The sequence below is a fragment of the Buteo buteo genome, chromosome 13, assembly GCF_964188355.1.
Source record: "Buteo buteo chromosome 13, bButBut1.hap1.1, whole genome shotgun sequence".
Classification (NCBI taxonomy): Eukaryota; Metazoa; Chordata; class Aves; order Accipitriformes; family Accipitridae; genus Buteo; species Buteo buteo.
In genome coordinates, this window is record NC_134183.1 from 19,603,211 (window position 1) to 19,625,747 (window position 22,537).

General features: G+C 41.9%; 1 protein-coding gene across 3 annotated transcripts in view; it reads left to right on the forward strand.

Annotated features, from left to right (window-relative positions):
* The first annotated feature begins 1,092 nt into the window (after nucleotides 1-1,092).
* The window catches only part of IGF1R (insulin like growth factor 1 receptor), a 189,438-nt gene continuing 167,993 nt past the window's right edge, over nucleotides 1,093-22,537 (forward strand). For 2 of the 3 annotated variants that reach the window (XM_075045021.1, XM_075045022.1), the window contains exon 1: nucleotides 1,093-2,031. In XM_075045021.1, coding sequence (XP_074901122.1) covers nucleotides 1,938-2,031 — 94 coding nt within the window. In that variant the 5' untranslated portion in view covers nucleotides 1,093-1,937. Of the gene's footprint in view, nucleotides 2,041-22,537 lie in introns of all 3 variants that reach the window. The other variant, XM_075045020.1, reaches the window with a different exon arrangement.

The following is a 22,537-nucleotide window of genomic DNA, read 5'->3' on the forward strand; positions in this document are numbered from 1 at the left end:
TGCTCGGTGCAGCCATCCGGCCTCCGTCGCCGCCTCCTTTTCCCCTTCCCCCGTTAGCGCGGACGCCGGAGCAGAGGCAGGAGCAGGAGCGGCAGCAGCGGGTCGGGTCGGGTCGGGTCGGGTCGGGTCCGGCCCGGCCCGGCGGCAGCCCCGCTCCCACAGCAGCCCGGGCTGCAGCTGCCACGCTCCGCTCCGCGCGCCGCCGCTCCGGCTTTTGCCTCGCGCCCGCTCGCGCCCCGCCGCCGCCGCCGCCGCCTCCGCGCGCGCCGCTGCCGCCGCCGCCTGGGCGAGGGGAGCCCGCGGGAAGGCGGGGGGGAATGTGAGCGCGCGCCTCCGTGCGAGAGAGGGCGCGTGCGCGCGCGGGAGAGAGAGAGAGGGAGAGAGAGAGAGAGGGGGCGGGCGCGAACCCCGTCCCCGTGCGGCCGCAGAGAGGAGAAGCAAGCGGCGGCGGCAGGGGCGGCGGTGGCGGCGGAGCGACGCCGAGGCTCTTGTTTACCAGCGTTCACTCTCCGTCGTGCACAGGGAGCCAGCGCGGAGGAGGAGGAGAATAAGGGGGGGAGACGCGGCAGCAGAGCTCTGCAAACCCTGCTGCAGGCGAGCGGCGAATTAATTGGGAGGAGCAGCAGCAGACCCTTCCCCCCCCCCCCCCCCTTCCCTCCCCGGAGGAATTACAGACCCTTCGCAACAAGCTCCTGGGCTTTGACCTTCAGCAAACCGGATCGCCTTCCTCGTCCCCCTGCCGCCCCCCCGGCTTACACACGCGCACACACACACACACCTCTTCCCGGCTCCCCCCTCCCCCTTCCTTGGGCTGGGCAGCGCGAGGGGAAGGTTTGCAGCGCGCGCACACCCAGAGGAGGAGGGAAAAAAAAAAGGAAAAGGATTTACAAATTCGCTGGGTGGTTTTTGTTGTTGTTGTTGTTGTCGTCGTCGTCCTCCCCCCCCCGCCCCCGGCGCGATGGCAAGGCGGCTCGGAGGGATGCGAGGAGGAGAGCTGCGGGGGAAGGAGGCGGGGTGCTGAGCTGCTCCGCTCGCCCTGCTGCTGCTTTGTGTGTGTGTCCTGGATTTTTCTTTTTTTTTTTTCTTTTTTTTTTTTTTTGAGAAGGAGCCTGTGGCAGCGGCGCCGAGGAGAGGAAGAGAAGGAGTAGGGGGGGAAGCCTTTTTAATTCATTTTCGTTGCAAATTCCGCATTTCGAGTCTCTGCAGCCAGCCGGACTTGTGGTGGTGGTGGGTTTTTGTTGTTTTTTTTTTTTTTTTTTTTTCCTCCCCCTCCTCGCTGAGCGGGGAGAGGAGCTGGGGGGGGATCCCGCCAGGGCAGCCCCGTCCCCGCCCGGAGGGACTGAGAAGCTGTTGTTGTTTGGTAATAAGATTGTCTGGGTCGCCCCCCTCCTCCCCCCCCCCCCGAGCCCTCCCAGTTTTTGTGTCTCTGCGTGTGTGTCTGTGCGCGCTGCCTCTGTGTGCGGTGTTTGAAAATGGAGGTTGAAGATGCAGACTGCCAGCCTCGATGTGCCTCATGTTTGCGAGTCCTGTGCACGATGTACCACTGCAGCCAGCGCTGAGGGGAGACGGCGGCGACCCCCGCCCCGCCGCCCCGGAGCCCGCCCCGCCGCCCCGGAGACAGCGTCGCCCCGGGGCTTTCATGCCTTCTTGTTGCCGTTAATACATCTTGAATATCTGTGTATTTTTGGTGTGGTTGCTCCGGAAGATCAACACCCAGGGACCTCAAAACCCCTCCGGTTTGCCGCTCCGAAGGGTCTTGTTTTTTTCATTTCGTGAGGCAACGTGGATTTATTTATCCTGCCCCGCTTCTCGTCCGCCTTTTGCCTCCTTCATTATTTTTAGAGGACGGGGGAGAGAAAAGAAAGCGAACAATTTTGGACTTTTTTGTTTTGTTTTGTTTTCGGAAAGGGGGATTTTGTCCAATTAAAAAAAGAGGAATGAAGTCTGGCGCTGGAGGAGGGTCCCTCGCCGTCGTCTGGGGGTTTCTGCTCGTCTTCGCCGCACTTTGTCTGTGGCCAACAAATGGGGAAAGTGAGTACGGTGCGTGTTGGCCGGGGGGGTGTCGGCGAGGGGCCCGGCGGGGCGGCGTGCGGGTGAGCCGCGGGGGGGTTCCCGGTGTGGGCGTGAGGGGCTGCCTGTGAGGGGGAGCGAGGGCGTCGGCAGCCTGTGTGTGTTTGGGGTGTGTGTGTGAGGGTGTCCGTGAGCGGGGGTGGGGTGTCCCTGTGTGAATGTGTGTGAGGGGGTCGCTGAGGGGCTCCCTCTGTGTGTGTGGAGCTCCCCGTGTGTGTGTGTGTGTGTGGGGGGGGGGCTGTGTGTGAGGGGCTCCCGGGGCGTGTGAGGGGCTCCTGCGGCGCGCGCCGTTTCCCGCCCGCGGTGAGCGGGCTTCGCCCCTGCCCGCGGGGATATGCGTGTTTTCCTCCTGTTACGCGTCTGCTCCTCCAGCACGTTTAACAACCCGGGGCTGCGCGTCTGTCTGCCTGCCTCCCTCTCTCCCATCCCTTCCTTCCCCGGGGGGTGGCTGGTTGGTTTTAGACGCGGGATCGGCAGAGCCGCAGCCCCCAACCCGGAGGAGGGGGGTCGCGATGCCCGTCCGTCCCCTCCTTTGTGTTTCCCCCACCTGACTCGCGTACTACTCCTAACAGCCCCTTCGAGAGCCCGGTGCAGCGTTTAGACCTCTGCAGCCAGGGCTGCGAGCTGTGTAGTAAACACTTGCAGGCTGGGAAGAACGGTGCTTTCTGTCCTCGCATGGAAGGAGCTTGATCTTTGTCAATATTTAGGGACTGTATGCAGTAACCTGCCATAGTGAGTGAAGAATTCCTGGAAATAAGCGCCTTGCCTTTTATTGCCGCTTTACTGCCGAGGAAGGGTTTCACTCGCTCTGCTCAGGGTGCAGAATTACGGTGGCATCCCGCAATCTAAAGGTCACAGTCTGCTGTTAATTTTTTTTTTTTAAATTAATTTCTAGGTTGATGCTTTACGCCTGGGTATAAATAGCAATGTTTGATGGCCAGATGGGCTATGTTCTTACAGGTGATTTTTGTTTTTTAAGCAGGTGTGTTGCATCTAGCATTAAGGTTTGTGCAGTTGACTTAGCAGCGTGCGAGCTGCTTCCTCCGTGTGTGCGAGTGCTGCACCGAGAAAAACGTGGTTCATTGTGCGTGACCGCACTGCGAGCAGCCGGGTCCCCAATGCACTGAGGTGTCTGGATCCCTCCTGCCGTTTATCGTCTGCGGATCGCGGTGTGTGTGTGTGTGTGTCTGTCTGTCTGTCTTGCTTGGGAGTTGCAAAAGCCCCGACTTTTGTTTTTGTGCGTTTCAAACCTATGATTATATTGCAGTGCCCGCCCCCTTCGGGCGCAGGGGGAAATAAAGGGGGCAGGGATGGCTGGCGCTGCAATTGATTAGACTGCAATCATCACCATATTAATCCCGGTGCTGATCGGTTTTCGTCTGGTGTGTCGGGCTCACGCTGGATTGAGGATCCCTTGCATGAAATTAGCCTTCCCTTGTTTTCTGGAGTATCTCCGTAGACAGGGAGATGGTAAATGTGCCTTGGAGCCCAACCATTTTAAAAACTGCTTCCTCTCCTTCGGCAACTGCAGAAACAGGGATGTTTCTTTACTGCATCTTGATGCTTTAATTTCTTCTGCTGTGTGTTTTTCAACATACTCCTTGAGCTGTTGCTGTGTGTCTCTCAAAAAGATACACGTTGTTGGAGGGAAGGAATGGAAAGATCAATTTTCTCCATTTTAAATGTAAAGGTAAAGAATTTAGGAGCTAGAAAGGCTTTTCTAAAAGTAGTAGTTTCAGGTTGAAAAGAAAGGGAAGTTCTTCGGGTGCACTGACAATGAAGCTAACTACAAAAGAAAAAAGAGCAAGAACTGCGTAGTCTGTGATGCATGTTGAGTAATACTGTGTTTCAGTAGCCAGTGAATGCCAATTAACTCCTTGCAAATTAAGGCCCAACTTAGGCTTTTGCGTTGTAGCGTCAGGGCCAGCTAGGACTGGAGAGCTGTAGTCTTACTTCCATGAGTTGAACTTTTGGCTAGAGCTGTTTACAAGAGGGAAGATTAATCTCTTAAGTTCAAAAACAAAACCCCAGTGCCCTTCTTCAGGGAAGGGCTTACAAAGGATAGAGTAGTGTGGAGAAACAGAACAGGAGAGGAGGAGATCTGGTGTATCCTTAAAGTGCTAGGATATGTGCTTACCTTTTTTTTTTTTTTTTTCCTTGTCTTACCTGGTACAGAACACCTTCGAATAAAAATGCTTGCCCAGCTCTTGCAAGAAAATAACGCAGGAACAGTATGTTAGGATTTTAGGTTCCAGTCCTCTGAAGGGTTTGTGGTTGCCACTTAGCTAAAATGACCCAATTAAGAACCTCCCAAATGAAATATCTTCTGAAGAAGATCTAGGCGTTTAAATATGGGAAGATATGCTGAAAAACTTGTCTTAGCTGAATACTGCCTCTAATCGATTGTCTTTGTAGTTTACAGTTTAATAGCCTTTGTTTTCACGAGTTATTGTTGAAAGAATTTTGCTGTTAGGGGGAAAAATGATCTCCAGAGCAGATGTTTTGCATCTCTTCATATTCTTCTCTCTCCCCACAATAGTAGAAGGAAGATTAATCTTAATTTTTATTTGTTTTTCATATATACTGTGTCATAGCTAAAAGGCACTTCCATTTTCGGTCAAACAAGCAAGGCATTCCTAAATAGGAATACAAAGGAGTTACAACTGAAGGGGAGAGACCCATCCCTTTAATGCTAAATAATATAAAATCTGTTCGTGGTTATGTGACAGAAGCCTCTTTAAAATGCAGGTAGCTTCAGTGGAAAGCTTCTGATTCAAAAACAGTCATTAAAAATTCTGAGATTTTCTTGAGATTTTGTTAGAACGGCATAAAAAAAAGACCTTTAATTAAGATAAACTATGTGCTGGTGTAACGGTGCATTTGATGTGTAAAGCTGCAACTGTTGGAGGCTGTTTCATCCTAGGGGTGGGTTTAAGATGAAGCGTAAACATGGTGTTTTCTTCCTTTTCTACCTTGAGCATGATGGGGTTTTGATTTTTACCCTCGTGTACATTTACAAAGGGAATGTCTAGAAGGGAATGGGTTAAACATTTAGAACAAAAATAACAGTTTTAGGTCTGATAATACTTCAGACTGATAGATTTCTTGATGGATCTGTTCGTGTTAACTCTGAGCTTTTGTTTGTCTATCCAGGCTGTATTTTATGTTTCTGATGTTAATAAACTAGCTCATGCTGTGTGTTCAGTCTCTCTCCCAGGTTGCTTAGTAAAAACCCTCATGACCTGCTGAGTGTCAGTGTTACACACACCTGCCTTTCACATCAGCATTTTCATATATGCCTAGTGGTTAGTCAGTGTTGTTAAATGGGAGTTGGATAATTCCTTCTCTAATTGAAGTTGTGAATAGAAAAAGCCAGAGTGTTTAAGGAATTGGTGTCATTTGGGCTCACCAGAAAGAGGAGAGGAGGAAAGTGTTTAGGGAGTGATGGTGATTGGAATCCATGGGAAGGAGCAGTGACCCAGGCACCACTTTGACTTTTTTGATTGTGTTAGATTGTACTTTCAAAGCGTTTCCATACCAGAACTGGAGCAAAGGCTTGCATGGCTCAGAAACTGAAAGGGTTAGGAAATGGTAGTGACTTAACTAATATCAGGCAAAATGTGTTGAGAATGTGAGAAAGCAGAGGAATGAGTGTGGAAAGAAGATGTATGTTAGAAATTTCAGTGCTGAAGCAACATTTGAGAGAGAGAAATAGTAAAAGTGAAGGGAATTTGACGTAGTACTTAAGTATGTTGTGAGAAGTGAGGAAAGGAAGGGGCTACAGAGAGTGAGAAGACAGATCAATTAGTTTGACTTCTGTACAACAGAAGGCATGATTTATTTGGTTTAATAGGGAAACCACTCAGATTTGATAAACTATTGTGTTAATTTTTATGTCAGCTTTCCCCTGACCAGTTATTCCTTCAGACTAATTCTAGAGTATAGTTAAGGCACAACTCCAGTCACACTGAAATTGTTTTCATCTTGAAATATACGTGCAAAATCTAGCGTTGAGGAATTTCCATGTGATGATTTTTGAATCTGTCTTCATTGGTAAAGAATTAATTTCTATCAGTATATGTTACCTTGGGAAAAGTTGTTTCAAATCCTGTTTAATTTTCTGCTAAACTAGCATTTACTAAGAAAATCGTGGAGGAGAGTATCTTTAGTGAGGAGGATTTTTTTTTTAAAATCATCTAACATTTAGAATTAAAATACATTTAAGGGCTGAAACTATAGCTTTAAAGGACAATTTCGATTCATGTTTAACTGAATCCTTTTTCTCTTCCCCAGTATTTTTTTTTTCTTTTTACTCTGAGGTAGATTTTACCAGTGATCACTGGAACTACTAATTCAGTGAGACCAGAAGAGGCAGTTTTGTTAAATGATTAATTATATTGTGTGTATATTCCATCTGTGTGAATTGTGAGCTACCGCAAACTTCATTGTACAGAAGTTTGTTTATGGTCCTGAACATTGAGAGAGAGAGGAAATAATATATGCAGGAAACCTGTTTTTCTCACACTGGATGTTAATTTTATGATCCCACACAGAAAACAACTTATCTGGCTCATCATCTCTAATGGCCCTGAAGTTCATAACTTACAAAATGTACTGAATTAAATTATTAAAAAAAAATTTTTCAGGAGTTCTCTAGATTATCTGTAGTTAAATTAATAAAATTCGTGAACATTATTTTACTTTCTTGAAAAGGTGGTGGCTGAGAAGCAATAGCAACTCTCTGAAAAAGTTCTTTAAACTTTGGTTTATGAAATTAAATACATTCTTGTTTGGATTTTAGGGTAAAGCTTTCACATTTGGAAATGCTTTGTAATGTTATTAAGTAACAGATGTTTTTTATTTATATGTGTGAGTGCGCACATAGGAATGGGTAAACTGCAGTTTGTTATCGAAAACTATTGTGTATGCTAAATTTTAAAAAAGCTGCAGTTTGAGTAATTGTCTCAAGAGTCTCATAATTAAAGTTGTTGCAGATTTGAGTTTCAGTTTATTTCAGGTCTTTGACAAAGTTGGGCTTTTAAGGTTTCTGGGCTTAGGTGGTAATGTAACATGCTGCTTTTAAGAGTTCTGTGTTCAGCAAGACTTCAGGAATGCAATGATGTGTTTGAAAGGTAGAAATACTGTTTTAGTATTTTGATATATTTGACATGTATAATTTTTCTATCACTGTAAATTGTATAGACAGCTGCTTTGTGTAGGTTAGTTGGATTAGTTTTTAAGATTTATGAAAGCCGCTTTAAAAAGAATAGTTTCAAAATTTTTTTTTTTTATTGTACAGCAGCAGAACTCAACAAACAGTAGTTGATGAAGACGCATTTGTGGTTGTTAGCCAGCCTGTCCTGTGTGTGGTTTTTTTGGGCTGGTTTTTTCCCTCTTAGCCAAGTCATGACAGGTACAATCTGGACTGATTTCTGTAGTACTGTATTGGTCTTTTTTGTGTCCAGAACTGCCTGAGAAAACTTTGAGGACCGGCAAATGATTAGCAACATGGAGTGTTTATTCATTTCTCTGCTCTGCAAACAGAGCTGTACCAAGTCCTCAAACTCAAAAATAGGCTCTAGTTACTTTAGGCAGGACTTGCTGTTTTTGCTAAGTAAGTTTAATAATAGTTTGGCTTATTCATTAATTAAGGAGATGCATTCTGGCAAAACTGGTGTTATCATGGTGGTGTATTGTGAAGGTTTAACTTGCATTTATCACTGAAAGTTTTTCTTTTTAACCTTTACAAATGCTAAATATGAGCAATTCCCTTAGGATATCTTCTGAGACACCAATTAACTTCAATGTTGATATCCTCAAGAAGTTGCTGTTGTGGCACAAGAAAACAAATTTGCTTTTCAGCACATTTTATTTATTTATTTACAAATTAATTTGCATATGACTTGTAAGCTTTAATGTAATATAATTTTATTTATTTATTAATTTTGGAATACCCAGATGTGTACATTTCTTCTGATTCTGTTCCTTTCTTGGTAAGCTTGGTGGTATGAACAGAAATAAGCATCTGTGTGTTTCAGTGACTCCCCAGATAGGTGTGTGGTTTTTTTTTTTGTTTTTTTTTTTTGTATTTTTTTAAGACTGTTGTCTTTGACCTACCCAGTGAGAAGGGACCTTACATCCCAATAAAGTACTAAGATTATTCCTCTAGAGGAACAAATCTACTTAGTAAATATTTTGGTAGAACAGCAAATGTATGCTTTTGTAGCAACACAAAGTCGTTTTAGTAATAACTTGGAGCAATAATTCACGTTGAGATTGTCACTGAAGAGAAGTGCTAACCAGGTTGTGCTTTAAGAACTTTATGCTATGCTGTTACACTTAAAAAAAAAAAAAAAAAAGGTACATTATACAAATGAGAAATTTTTTAAGCAGGAAATGGGTGAACTGCACATGTATGTGCTTTACTGTAATAGTTTATAAAATAGGTGTGTGTCCTGCTTTTGTGAATACTCAGTTTGTGAAGATGTGTGTTTTGGGCAAGTCCAATGACCTAATGAGTGAGTTTGCTGTGTGTTGCCAGTGAGGTGCATATTATTGAAATAGCTCTGTGACTAGTCAGGGCGAATGTTATCTGCAGACCTCTTATTGGTGCCATTACATGCTGTAAAGATAGCTCTGTTTACTTGGAAGTGTGAGCATCAACTCTGATCAAAACACTTTCACTTAACAGGTGGACTTTTCTTGGAGTTCTTTGCTGAACATCCCTTCTCCCTATGGAGGGGAGCATTGTCAGAATGTGATAACATCAGGCAAATGCAGAGAATATTAGAGTTCTTAATGATAGAGGCAAACTTTACATGTGTGGGTGTTTTTCCTGCTGTTGAATGGGTGTTGGGTCATTTTTACTGATTGTTTCTGGAAGCTTTGTAGTTTTTTCCTTCAATATGAACAGTTCACAAATTAGTACACTACTCATTTAAGTCGGCTACTTACACTATACTGTTCAAATAGCGGAGGGTTTGATTGGAGGCAGGAAAGAAGACTTTTTTGAAGTTCAGAATGCATGAAATGAATACATGCTGAAGTAGTCAAAGATCCCTTGTACTTTATCAGAGAGCAGTCTGCTTGAATGAAAGGTACTGTACCTGCTGTTAAGTTTATAAACTTGGTTTATACAGATTACTTTTTAAATTATTCATGATGCTACATTACAAGTATATCTGACAGGTTTAAAATAAATGGCTTGATGGTAAGAGGGAGCATGCATAAATTAGAGCTGGGATAATGTGTTCTTTGAAGTATCTCTTCCATTTGTTACTACTGGAATACAGTAGGTAGCGGCAGCTGAATGTGTGATTCTCAAGTATGGAGTACATCATTATCTTCAAACTGTGTTATAGTGGCAGTTCTTATGTAAGACAGATGAGATGAAGTGGCAGGGAGGACTGAGGTGCTCACTTTGTATTTAGTTATATACACACTTCTGAAATGTGGAGAGTATTTATGGGATGAAACTTCTGTAAGCATAGCAGTTGAAAGGGTCTGCTAGTAGCTGTGTGTTGGTAAGGCTAGGATAGCATCACGTTGTTTTATGTACTCTCTTTTGTTAGCATTGCTGTGGGTTTGTAAGAGGTGTTTTAGCAAGGTGATAGGAGCTTTTTCCTTATACTTTGTAGGACACTGTATCTGGTGTGCTTATGGATCGTGATACATATGCAGAGGACGACTTCACAAGAGCTGAACTGTTGTGTTTGGAAAAGGTTATTGGTGGGGAAAGATAATTCCAGAGCTCTTGGATGTAAAAACACCTTCCCCGGACATAAATTGACACAGTGCTGGTTTTCCTGATTTAGTAGACAGGCAGCTCATTATACTTGAGAAGTAAGCTCCCAAAGTAGTTTATGGTATAGAAAAAATCCTAAAGTGTGATAGAGCAGCCCTCAAAAATAGTCAGAAGTTTTTCTGAAAGTGGAAGGTCTTCTTATAGAGATGGATAGTTCAAATCAAGTATTAATTGAATGGGTACAGCATTTTGGAGAAGGGTCTGGTGACAGCTGCTCCTGGAAACAGTCTATAATCAAACTTTTAAAAGAGGATTGGCTTGGACTTTGGAAGGGCTTTATCCCTGGATCTCACTGGGGTGGTTTCCTCATTATTTGCATTGGCTCCAGTTTAGAGTCGTCTCCACATTTTGTCCTTCTACAGGTGGTACATTTTGCTTCCCTGCCGCTCTTGTCACATCCCCTTGGGTCCTTCTGTGAGAGAGTAGTATGTACCTTGAAAGGCTTAAAAGCACATTGCAGACACCTTGCGGGAGGAGTGAAGGCACTAGCACTGCACTGTAGGAACAAACATGTATTCGCACTGCTCAGCTGACCTTAGAGTAACGTTTGGCTGTAGTGTTAGAGTTGAAATGGCAATGGAAATAACTTGTTTGTCCTATCCTCTGTGCTCTTTGTCAGTGCAGAAATTACTTTTACTGTGGTGTTTTTGTTGCTTTCTCCAGGGACTTTTGATGTGTAGTTAAATTGTTACTGTTGTCTCTCTAGTCAAATTTCATGTATCCCACTGGGGATTTGGTTTGTTCTCCAAAATACGGATGGAATTAAATAGTGTGGATTGTTCTTGTTAAGTTTTCAGGTGGCTCTAACCTTCTTTTAGCTGAGAACATTGAGGCACTTAACATGATGATGGCACAGACTGTGTTAAGAGTTCACAGACCCACTGGGATGGAGCCCACTGGAATTGCAATGGTGTCTGGCTGCCACGATGGGATTTTTAGCTGCTGCTTCTCTCTAGTTGTTCCGGATCCCCAGCAGGTGGAAGCAGCTTGTGGTTCTGTATTGACTGCAGTTAACATCTTTTCAGTTTATTGTAGCTGAAGCTTTTTTTTTCTTTTTTCCTTTTTTTTTTTTTTTGAGATGGATGTATATTTTATTGGTGCCTTGCAAATGCCATGTCTCCTGGGAAGTATGGGGGGAGTGAACATCCAACTGTGTTCAGATGCATATAAGTTGTTGTTACTGTGTGTACTTTTCTCCTCTTCCTCGGACCTGAGAGGTACTGCGTCTGGGGAAAGGAAAGTTGCAAACCAGTAGGATGTATGACCATTTGTGTGTGGAGGAGGATGCCAAAAGTCAAAGGGTCTGTTAGTCCTGTTGCTCATGCACCTTGGATATATAGATTTTGTTTTAATAAGTTATGTTGGTATTCCCTTGGCAGCTCTTCCAGTGGCTACACCCATGATGGAGGTTGAGTCTGTGTAGTTGTCACTGTACGAAAGAGCAAAAATGGGGGGTAAGAAAAGAGAAAAGCACATTTGTTGTTTCAAACTTGAGACTTGGCTTGGTTTGAGACTGTGACATGAGCCTACCTGGGTCCTGTCTGGGAGTGACTGAAGGTTTTGTTTGTTTCTGTTTCCTTTTTTGTATGTGTGCTAATAAAATGTTTCTATTTTTGTCACATACGAGTAGGCTGACCTGGTGGACAAATAATTTTCATTGATACTGTGTCTCAACAAGAGGCATGTAATATGTATTTAATACTTAAATTAGGTTATGAGAGTCTCTTTTAAAATTAAAACTTGTATATGCTTTGGTGGGTTGTGGTTCTAAAATGTGGCCAGCGTTACCAGTGAATGAACAAAGGTCCTTTCAAGTTGGTTCATTTGTTATCCTACAGAAATAAGGCACAGACAGAGAAATGTATTTGAGTGTGTGTGTATGTGGCAGTGCTTCTGGACTTCAGCAGAAACACATGTGAAATGGACATCTGTTTTTAGATGGTTTGTGTTTTATGTATCTCTTTTGGTAGTTCATTGTTTAAATAAACATGTTGCATTAGCTGTAAGGCTTTAGTGCCAAATGCCCGCTGATGAGGTGTATTAGGGTTTTGTTGTTCACGAACCATACTGAGAAACAATAGCTTTACAATTCAACGCATTTGAGGAAGATTACAAAAAGAATTTGGGGTGGATCGCAATCAGCACTTCAAAAGCAATAGCTTTTGAGTAACTCTACTATAACACAGCACAGCCCATGGAAAAACACTGTCATCTTAACAGATGCAGTGTTATTTTGGAGATTCCACTGTATAAATACATGGACTGTGGTTAAATTGTGATGGCAACAGATGCAATCTCAGTTCTTGGTTCTTTCATCTCTTTAATATTTAAAAATACCCCACAAAGTAAAAGAAAAAAACAACATCAAGGCTGAAAATATGCCTTCTGTAAAATGTTGGAGCTGTACTTTTTGGGCCTTGTTTCATTTCAGATATGTCACTGCAGATTAGACTTGGGCAGAGTAAATGCTCATCTCTGTGAGGGAGGCTCTGCAAGTGCTGCTACTCATGGTTTATTATACAATTTGCATATGAATGGAATTATTCAGCTATACTTAAGAAATGTCAGCAAGATTGAAGTTAAAGTTGGTTAACCTGGCAAAAAGATATTTCCAGTATTTTTCATGAAAGAAAGTGATAGTAAGAAGACAAGAATTACACGTTCCACTGGCTAAGCCAACATTGTCTGAGGATTTTCGTGGTGTTTTTGTAGTTGATATCAGTGAATTTATTTTTAAATTTACTTGCAATACATTGCAGTGAGAGCGAGAGAATTGGAATGCGGGAATCAGATGTTGTATCGTAATGCTGCACAGTTGTGTTCACATTTGTTTTTCTTTCCAGATTTGGCTTTGTTTAAATACTGATCTGACAAGTATAAATTGAGAGGAAGGGTCTCTTTTTTTTTGTTTTTTTGAACAGCAAATAAAGCATAGCAAGATGTTTTTATCAGTGCATTCACCTCTGTCCACGCACTAGTTGGGTAGAAAAGCCTGAAGTTAAATACTCTAACTGGATTTTAAAAAGGGACCGGATAATTTTTGTGAGCAACAACATTGGTAGTCATGCATGCGAAAATAGGGAGTGATCACATCTCATGCTTCAGAAGCTGACAGTATGCAAGAGTTGGGAAGAAACTGTATTCCTCCTCCGGGTGTTTGTATTTCCTTCCCCATTTGTAAAATACAGAGAAATGCTATCCTTGAGGGTTGGTTAAAGGCCTTTGTTTTTAGAACACTAACATGACTTCAAATGTTTGCGTGACTCTGTCATCCAGGTGAAGGCACTTTCGCTGGGAATCTGTGCGTTGTGAGGTGTTTGAAGACTGTACTGTTAGCAGAAGTATGAGGATGGGGGTGTTGGAATCAGGTAGCTTATAAGGAGATGGCATATTACACTGAAAATAAACCCCAGATCTTCACAAGTGACTGTTAAGATTACCTGGTGTTGCATGCAGTTAGAATGAAACAGAAGTTATGGTTGGTTGAGCATGGTTTGGCCTCCCTATGAGGATATGCTGTGATGCTGTCCGTTTGTTCCATAGGACTTCATTCTTCAGGAGCAACCGCTCACACAAGCGTGCAGCTATTTGGTGTTTCTTGCTTGTTGCATGTGTGGCCACAGGCCTTGTTTACTGTGGTATCAAAATACTGTTCTGACTTCAGCATGACTGTCACTGCTCACAGTGTCTCCTGCCTCGAGTTCATCTTTAACACCCTTGCAACTTCCCCTAGACCTGGTGAGATGAGAAGATATGAATCCCGTTTAATAGGGGGAAGTGGGTGGGGGAGAAGTGAAGAGCAGAGGGGCTGAGGATATAATTGTCATGTCCAAAGATTTTTGCAGGGGGAGGGAGGAATGTTCCATTTAAGATGCCTACATACCCTGGTTGGGTATGCCCCTCTCTGTTCTCTGTCTCCATCAGTGCTCAGCCTTTTGATGGTGTCATGTGCTCGCTACGTGGCTCCTTGACGTCTTGGTTGAAGAAGAGCATGATTGCAAGGCTGGTTTTGTTGGTGTCAAGCCTGGTGGCCAGAAAGCGATGAACATGGTTTCAGGCTGTGGGCCCATGGGATGTTGTGCACAATCATAACTGCCGAGATGTTCAAGGGTGGAAGAGTTTATTTTCCTCTCAGCTGACTTAACTGGCGAGTTGCACTGGCTCATGGAAGGGTGTGATGAGAGCCTGAGGGGATGGGATTGTGTGGTTGAGAACGAGGTGAGGGAGGAGCAAACCAAATGGTTGCTTTAGCACAGTTTTCAAGCAAGCAGTACTCTCTGCTTTTTGTGTCTGTACCGTGAAAGGTGGGTTTCAGAGACTTAGCCGTGCATTACACAGGACTCTGGGACTGGAAGGGAAACTACTCTCTCCAGGTTAGGGAGCATTTGGTATGTGGAGGAAAAAGTCTCTCTGCATCGGCTCTGAGGTGCAGCATCGCAGCCCACCCCTTGCTAGCAAGGGCAGCTGCCAGCAAAGGCAGGGGCTTCTTGCTGAAATGGCTGTGAATCCCAACATTAGGATTAGTGTGTTGCCATCCAGCCATCTTCTCAAAGTAGCTGAATTATTTCTGTTGAAATATGAGGATTTTGTTTATTTAGCAAAGACATGCCCTCAGCAAAAGTTGTAGACTGAGTGCTTGATGAATATAATAGTTTTACAGAATTAAAAACAATTCTGATGCTTCCACTAGGCACTACAACTCTATGTAGCTTCATAACCTTCTGGTGGAAATGTCATGAATTTTGGTCCAATTTGTCCTCCAAAGTTTATTTCTTCCTTGGTGTCAAGGCCTCGGAGCATTACAAGCGTATTAGAATTTTTTTCTTTTAATGAGATGGAGTGAGTGATTTTCATAGTGACTTAAAACAGCAAGCAGGAAGAGCTTACTTTATATACACAGTTTTAATCTCATTTTGCATATTTTTAGCTGGATTTTTTTTTTTATTGGCTGACAGCTGTTAGAACACCTTGATTCACAAATACAACCATTTTGGAAAATACAGGCTTTTTTGCCAATGAGTAGTGCTTGCCCTTCCTACACATTCATGTAAATAATTAGATGCCTTGGATACATTTACTCAGATCCTTAATTTTCACATTTTTACGTGACAGAATGGCAAATAACGTATTTTCTGGTAGATTACTTATCATTTGTGTTATTTTTTTGTTTGGATGGAAAATGGAATTTTAATTGAAATGCAGAAGATCTGAATTTTGAGACTTAATTAAAACTTGAAGTATGATGGACAGGCATGATTTAAAAAAAATCAACAGAAAAAATAGTTTGTAATTGTTATCAAAAGTTTAGAGCTAATAGATCTTGCCCACTGACTGTTTCACAGGTTTCTATGCAGGAGTCCTTTTTAATTTGGGATTAAGTGCTTGTTGAACTGAACCATTAGAGTAAACTGAAATGAGGCACTTGCAGAAATAGCTTTTACATTCAACAGCTATCTTAGCATTTCAACAAAGGGTGGCTCCAAGAGAGCACTGAACAGTAAATTCACCAGTCGAAACTTTTTTTGTGTAAATTATATGCTTACTATTTTTATTTTATTTAAATTACAGTAGGCATTTGCCCTAATATATGCTGTTATAATTTCATGTTAGATTTGTAATTAAGTTTATTTTTAGAAGAATGTATTTAAGTGGTTTATATAAAATGATTTTCTATTTTTGTAAATGAAATAATTGTTTTTTATTGACTTTTAATGTCATGCAAATGTGGGGGTTTTTTTTGGCTTCTATATTATGTAAGCAGAAAGAAATTAATGATTTGAGAGTATTCTCATCATACAAAGAATAGAAGATTTGTTGTTACTAGCTAGGGGCACTGGTAGGCAGAGTTAACTCTTATTTAGGCATGTTCAAATTGAGTGATGGATGTTATAGAATGTAGTACAATGGGTTTATGTAATAAATTTTATTTATTGATTATTCTTCCTGGTTAAGCTCAGAAAGCCAAATTGTAACTGTGTTTGGAATCTGAGAGGGAGATAAGAAAGATGGTCATAATGTGGTGGTATCTCAAGATGCCTGAATATGTCGCAATCCATGGCAAATCTGATGGACAAGTGAGTGTTAATTGTGTGCAAGCCAGATCTGCTATTTTTAATTTGGCCTTGCTATCATGTCTCTTCACAGATGAATTTGAAGGCTAAGGGAGTTGAGTGATGAGTCATTATTGAGTTAGTAAAATCACAATTGATCTCCATTTCCTGTTGATTCCAAAATTACTGAAGTGTGAAAGCCAAGAGTGACTGATGACTTCTTGGAGGGGAGTTTGGGGGTGGAATGTGGAAGTGACTCTGTCTAAAGTAATTCAGTGCTGCCCTGGATGTTAGTACAAAAATGTCTATAGTGAGAACAGGTGTGTGTCTGAGATGGGAGGCTTTGAAGAAAGCATGAAGGACTAGCTAGCTGAGTTGTGTAGAGGTAATGATAATCTGGGAACTAAAATACACTCTGCAGCAGGGTTGGGGGGAAGAGGTTTGTTAAGTGGCTACTGGTAGAAACTTAAGATTAAACTTTTCATTAGTCTCCTCAGTACTGGAGATCTCACTGACCTGTGTTTCTGTCACTTAGCTCAGAAGATTTTACATTGAAATCCCTTTGCTCCCAGGTACCATTTACTGTGGAAGTCTCCTACTCTTTTGCAGTGTGACTGCAGAATGAATGTCAGACTGCACAATGACAGAGAATGGGATGTAGGGACAGCAGTGTTGCGTGATGGAGAAAATTTTGTGTATCTCGGTTATTGTTTGCGATTATCTTTTGATGAATCCTTGATCTTATCATTCTGCAGCTTTGTTCTTTCCTTGTGATGAAATGGGATTAGTGCTCTCTTGACAGATACTAGTTAGAAACATTGTGGTAACATGTGCAGGTAAGATTTAAAATTCCCCCCCCCCCCCCCGAACTTACTGTTAGCAAAACCTTTTTTGTTAGGAACTATTAAGTTACATTACTAGACTGCCCATGTTGTATATGTGAGAGTAAATTCTGCTGAAAGGGGATTTGTTGGAAGAAATTAAAGGGAGGATATATAGTTCTGAGTTCTATTTGGAAGCAAGCTATAAAGAAGCCTTGAAGTATCATTTTAGGAAGAGAAAACTTAGTTTAGTCCCTGGAGGAATAAGAGGAGGTGTGAGGTAAGGCTGTCCCTTCTCCTCTGTTTATTGCATCCCTCATGAAATTCTGATTTTAAAGAATTTTTCTTAAGTGGTGTTTTAGAAGGCAAAATAACAATCTGTGTTCTGTCTTACGACTATGCAGATGGTCTTCGAACTGTTGAAATTTGTCATGGATGTGCACTCTATGCTGTGTTAAAAGAGAAGTAAAGAACTAGGAGAAATATACTTTTTCCTTGGAAAGTGTGTACAAGCTTTTCCCAATGTTGCCATATTTAGGATCATAGAAAACTGAAAAGGGGAAAAAAGAGATGGTTGATCTTGCTGTCTGAGAACAGCTTGGTTTTCAAATTTATAAACAAAACAGGGGAAAAAAATCTTCCAGGCTTTTTGACAGGCTAGGTGTGTGGTTTTCACATTCAGAAAAGCTGATTCAGTTGGTCTGGCTTTTGCAAGGGAACAACTAGAGAAATAAATTGCTCTGAGAGGGTGTGAAGAACTTTCCTTTCCTCTAGAAAAAGTTGAGCAAACATGGAGCACTGAGTTGCATGGTTGAAATTTGGTGAAGCGTGGAAAGGACACTAGTTTTTAGAGAACTATGACGTTTCTTTAGGGTGTTGTGAATTCAGGAGTAAGAGTTGCCACACTTAAAAGACATGTCTCAGTCTTACTGAGGGTTGTAGGAGCTGCAAGAGAGCTTTATTAGGAGTGATCATGGCAGTTCTCAAAGCTGTCGCTTGCAGAAAATCTTCAAATACTTAAAGCCACATCTTGATACCTTGTACTTTGTCTTGTAGGATGTGTGTTGATATGTCCCGGTACAAAAGCACTTTGTTAAACCAATTAAATGCATAATATTTTTATAATACTTGTGTTTTGGAAAAATCAATATGACCAGTTTCCCTTTGAAATGACAAGAAGCCTGTTGTGCTGACAAAGTAGAGTGCATTAGGAAATGGTGCTTTGTATCCTCTCAAGAGTAATGTGCTCTTGTTTTTAATCAGCAGGATGTTCTCCTGTATGTCAGATGTCTTAGTTGTTTTTGTGATCTGTATCAGAGAAGAGTGAGGGAAAAAAATGTCAGAGAAACAGAATAGGTTTAAATGTTTTATAGCAGCAGAAAGCCTGCAGCCCTCTGTTTCTTTGTTTTAGTGAAACTGGTAATCGCCACATTAGCATTGGACACTTTGTGTTTATGTTTGTGTTTTAAACAATAAATAAAATAACAACTTGCCCTTCAGAAGAATGTAATGTTTAGCCTGCTGAAATACTCTGAAGCGTAAGGGATATAATTAACCCTTTTCCCTTTAGCTTTGTTACGTTTCAGAAGGTAACGCAAGATGTCGAAAACATCTGAAATTGCTTATTTACCACTTCACTGAAGTAAGGATTTTCAGATTGTCTGAAAATCAAACCTCTTCCTCTCTCCACTGCCTTCCCCCCCTTCCCTGTTTCCTGACTGGCAGTTTCCAAATTTGCAAAATGTCTAGTACTGATGGCTGTATTTTTTAATTATTTTATTTATTTTTTAAACTGAAAAGCAGCCATTGAGGAGAGAAGTTTTATCTCCTGTCACTCTTGCTCAAGGCTATAGAGAATAGATCTTGCAAGTTTAGGCACTTGATCAGGCCTTTCAGAGGAATTTTTAAAAGATGCTTTGCTTTTGATGCAATGAAGGAAGGGCAAGGACTTGAAAGGACTGACAGCACAATGAGGGGCTTGGCTTATTGCATGAATGAAGCCTCTTGCTGTGATCCTGAAGTATTTTGCTTTACTGATCAGGTGCTCAAGAAGCACAAATATGTTCTGAACTGTTTCTCTTAAGATAGTTTTGGTACCATTCAGTGGAAATGGGCTGAAAGGAGACAGAACCTGAAATGCTTCTAACTCCTTTTTTTTTTTTTTTTTCCCCATCTTGACTCTCCTTGAAGAATGTGAATTAGTGTGAGAAAGTGTCTGTAGCTCCCACTGGGTCAAATAGAGGTTGAGATAAAAATACATAACTCTGTGTGTATTGTAATATTGATTGTCATGTGGTAAATAATTCCTTGGCAGTGGGACTACAAAGTCTGAAGTTTTACACTTCATTTGTAAGTTTTGGTGCAGTCTTGCTGCTGGCTCTGTGCTCAGACCTGTTTTTTGTTCTTTAATGGATATCTTCTTCGTTGCTTCCTAGCCTTTGAGATAAAATGTCATCCTTTGGACTGGTTAATACGACTGGAGCTCACTCGATCTGTTAGTTCACTAGCACTCTCTTTTTGTTGTAAGTTAACAATCTCCACAAAGACCCCTCCCTGTCTCTTGCTCACCTCCCCAAGCATGGGGGTGTACATATTGACACCAAAAAAAGGATTGCTTTGGAGTATTTTTTTTAATTCTTTGTTTTTATCTGTTCTGTTTATAAACTTCTTTTAAGTAGAGGCTATTCCATGTGTTGCATTTTAAGGAGGAACACTGACCTGTGTGTTACTTTAGACTACTGTTTTTTCTTTTTTTTTTTTTTTTCCCTTTTCCTACACAAGTTGTCTTAGTTGGGATTTTTGGATTAATTTGGCGAGGAGTATCAAAATGTGACTTGGGTTGGAAATGAGATCGTTTAGACTTCAGCATAACTGAAGTGACTTCAGCACTTAAGTTCTGTTCTGATTTGCCTGTGCTGTTTTTTATTTCCTCTTCGGTTTAACTCAACTTTAGGTATCTGAATTGAGACTAAACCATAACCCTTCAGTGTCGTTTACAGAATACTGTCTTCCTATGTCCTCTGTACTGAATATAGCTTGGAAGCATGTCTTTATGTTGACTTTCTAGTTTGCAGCTTTGCCTGAACTGAGGTGGCTAATAGGTATGGGCTTTTGCAAAGATGCTGGGCAGAACCGGAGCAGCTGGGACACTAACGTGTGACTTTTATCAGGCCTAATGCAGGGGTGCACAGAAGCATTTTACACTGTGGCAGCTGTTGGCTGTTTCAAGGTGAGCCAGTGTCTTGGGCAAGTAGAGAGCAAAAAGAGAGCGAGAAGGAAGGGCAGGTAGATGTCTTCTGGCAGTCTGAGTATGAGAAGGGAAAATGTTGATGGGGACAAGTCTGCTTTTATTGTCCACAGAGGACACCAGAGATGGCTGTGGCTGTGGTGCTACCTAATGCCGTCATTCCTGACACTGGTGGGCTCCCTTTTTTGGGTGGTTGCCTTTTCCAAAGCAGACTAGAAAATTTTCTGCTAAAGACAGTGTGTGACCTTTCACAGATCTGGGGGCAGTTTGTGAATTCAGGACTTTCTCAGTGTCCTAAATTGCTGGTTAACTGTGGAGGAAATAAGGAGACTAAGTCCTGGTTTCTGAATCTGAAGTTGAATGAAGCTGGCTGGCATGCGGTAAAGTAAAGCACAGTCCGCTCAGATATGTTTTCTTAACATGCAACCAACTAGCCTTGCACAAATACCATGGTTTTCTTTCACAACAGCAATGAGAGGCTAGTAGAGCTGTCAGACAAGTGAGGCAATGCCAAGGACTGTCCATCAGGTGTAGTCTCCAGATGATTTTTGCCTTCAAGCTAGCAGCTGGAAAAGAGTTGGTTTTTTTTTTTTTATATGTCTTCCTGTTCAGATCCTCTTTACCTATGCTCTTTTCTGTTCTGTTAATTTATGTTTTTCTTTCTCAGATCAGACTTAAAGCTTTGCAGTATAGCTGTGTTTAAATGTCTATGTGGCGCTGTTACCCCATGTCGTTATGCCATTGAACATCCACCCCATAGGTGCAGTTTATGTTGGCAGGAGCTGTTTGGCTGGTGTGACTTAATGTTGTTTGGGCAGGCAAATCATAACTACAGGCAGAAGAACTTTTTTTTGGGGGGGAGGTGGTGGGGGTGGTGTGGCTGTGATGGCACATCCTTTGCAGTGGGGATTAGATTCTCCCTTTACCTTACAGGATTGGCAGCTGGTTTTACTATACATTAGCCGGGGGGGAGAAGCAGGATGCTATAAGGTCTGGGATTTCAGAGCTTGGTGAAACCTTTCTTTTGTCCAAAGGAAGTGGTCTTGCCAAAGCTTTGTTTAATGTAAAGTAGTCTGGATCCAGAGAGGTATTTTCTTTGATGCGATCCTGTAGCCTAATTCTGAAGTCTTGTGAGCAGCTTCTGCCCGTAGAACAGTTTCTGTTTTGTGAAGAGATGTGCAGAATTATTTCTGTTGGTGGTCCCTCTGTTTGAGAGATGGTAGCTAGTGAACATCACGTAATATTCTTTGTCTGTCTTGCACAATACAAAGTGGCTGTATTGTTACTCATGATAAAGGAGTTTCAGAATGCAATGAAACTAAAGAATATATCATTCAGGTTTATATATTTAAGAGTGTATTATAGGGTTCATGTGGTTTCTCTTGCTTCCCTTTTTCTGTCTAGCTCCTCTTGTTGCAGTGGATAAGGTTCATTGTTTAAAGTAATTTTTAATAAGTTCTCTAAGGAAAAATTTCTTATCATAGGTTAATTATAAATGTACTTACTATAATAATTTAAATATTAAGTAGTGGACACTTGTTAACAAAGACAGAGCACTTTGCTGAAGAAACACACTTGCTCAACAGGTGAAAGTACCAAGTGAAGAGAGAAGCCATTTTTAGTGAACAATCAGCATCATTTAGTAGTTCTAAATCCCAATAAACTTAAAAAACCCAACCAACTCCCCCCCCCCCCCGAAATATAAAGGCAAAATGAAATAGTTAACTTTCATTTTGTGTCAGAATATTATGTTTATGTATTTAAGTGACAACTGAAACTTAGCGATTGAATCGCATTGGTTAAGAGCTATTCCACTGTTCTGTTCTTTCACTTGGTTGTTTTTCTGTCCTTGATGTTAGCCACGTCTTCTTTCTAGCTGAAATTTCTTGTAATTTCTTCTGTCGTTATCTTCATGACCAGAACAAATAGTGAAATAATACCAGGGAGTTGGCAAAATTCAGCTTAAGTATATGTTCTCCAGCTGTATCTTTAGCTAGGAGTGGGTTGTGTATGCAAGGTATAGGGTAAAAATAATGAAGAAGATAGAGATCTCCATCTCAGCCTTGCCTTGATTTACCTACTGGAACAAGTGTGTGCAGCTGCAGATCCCATTAAAGGGAGGGGCCCAAAGTTGGCAGTGTCTCAAGCATTCAGATTTGATATTGCTTTTTGGTTTGCCTTTAAGTCACATCTCCTGTAACTTCTTGCATACCTTTCTTCCAACACTCTTCCCTGCAGTTTTGGCTCAGAAGGGAGCAGAATAGATAATCCCTGATGATGAGTTGCTAAATGAAATGTGCTGTTGCCTGTATTTCTCTCACCCAGTTGAACTCACTGCTTTATCATGGGTGGATTTGTGAGAAATGTATTAGGGCAACCTTTTGCATCCCAGGCTCTCCCAGAATTACCTGCCAGAGGATGAAAAGTAATTCTCCTGCTTGCTCTGCCATTCCAATCCTCTTCTAATAAAAGTGGGTATTGTGACAATAATTGCAGTTGCCAAGCAATGGAACTCAGTACAGCTAGGCTGATTAAATACCTAAAC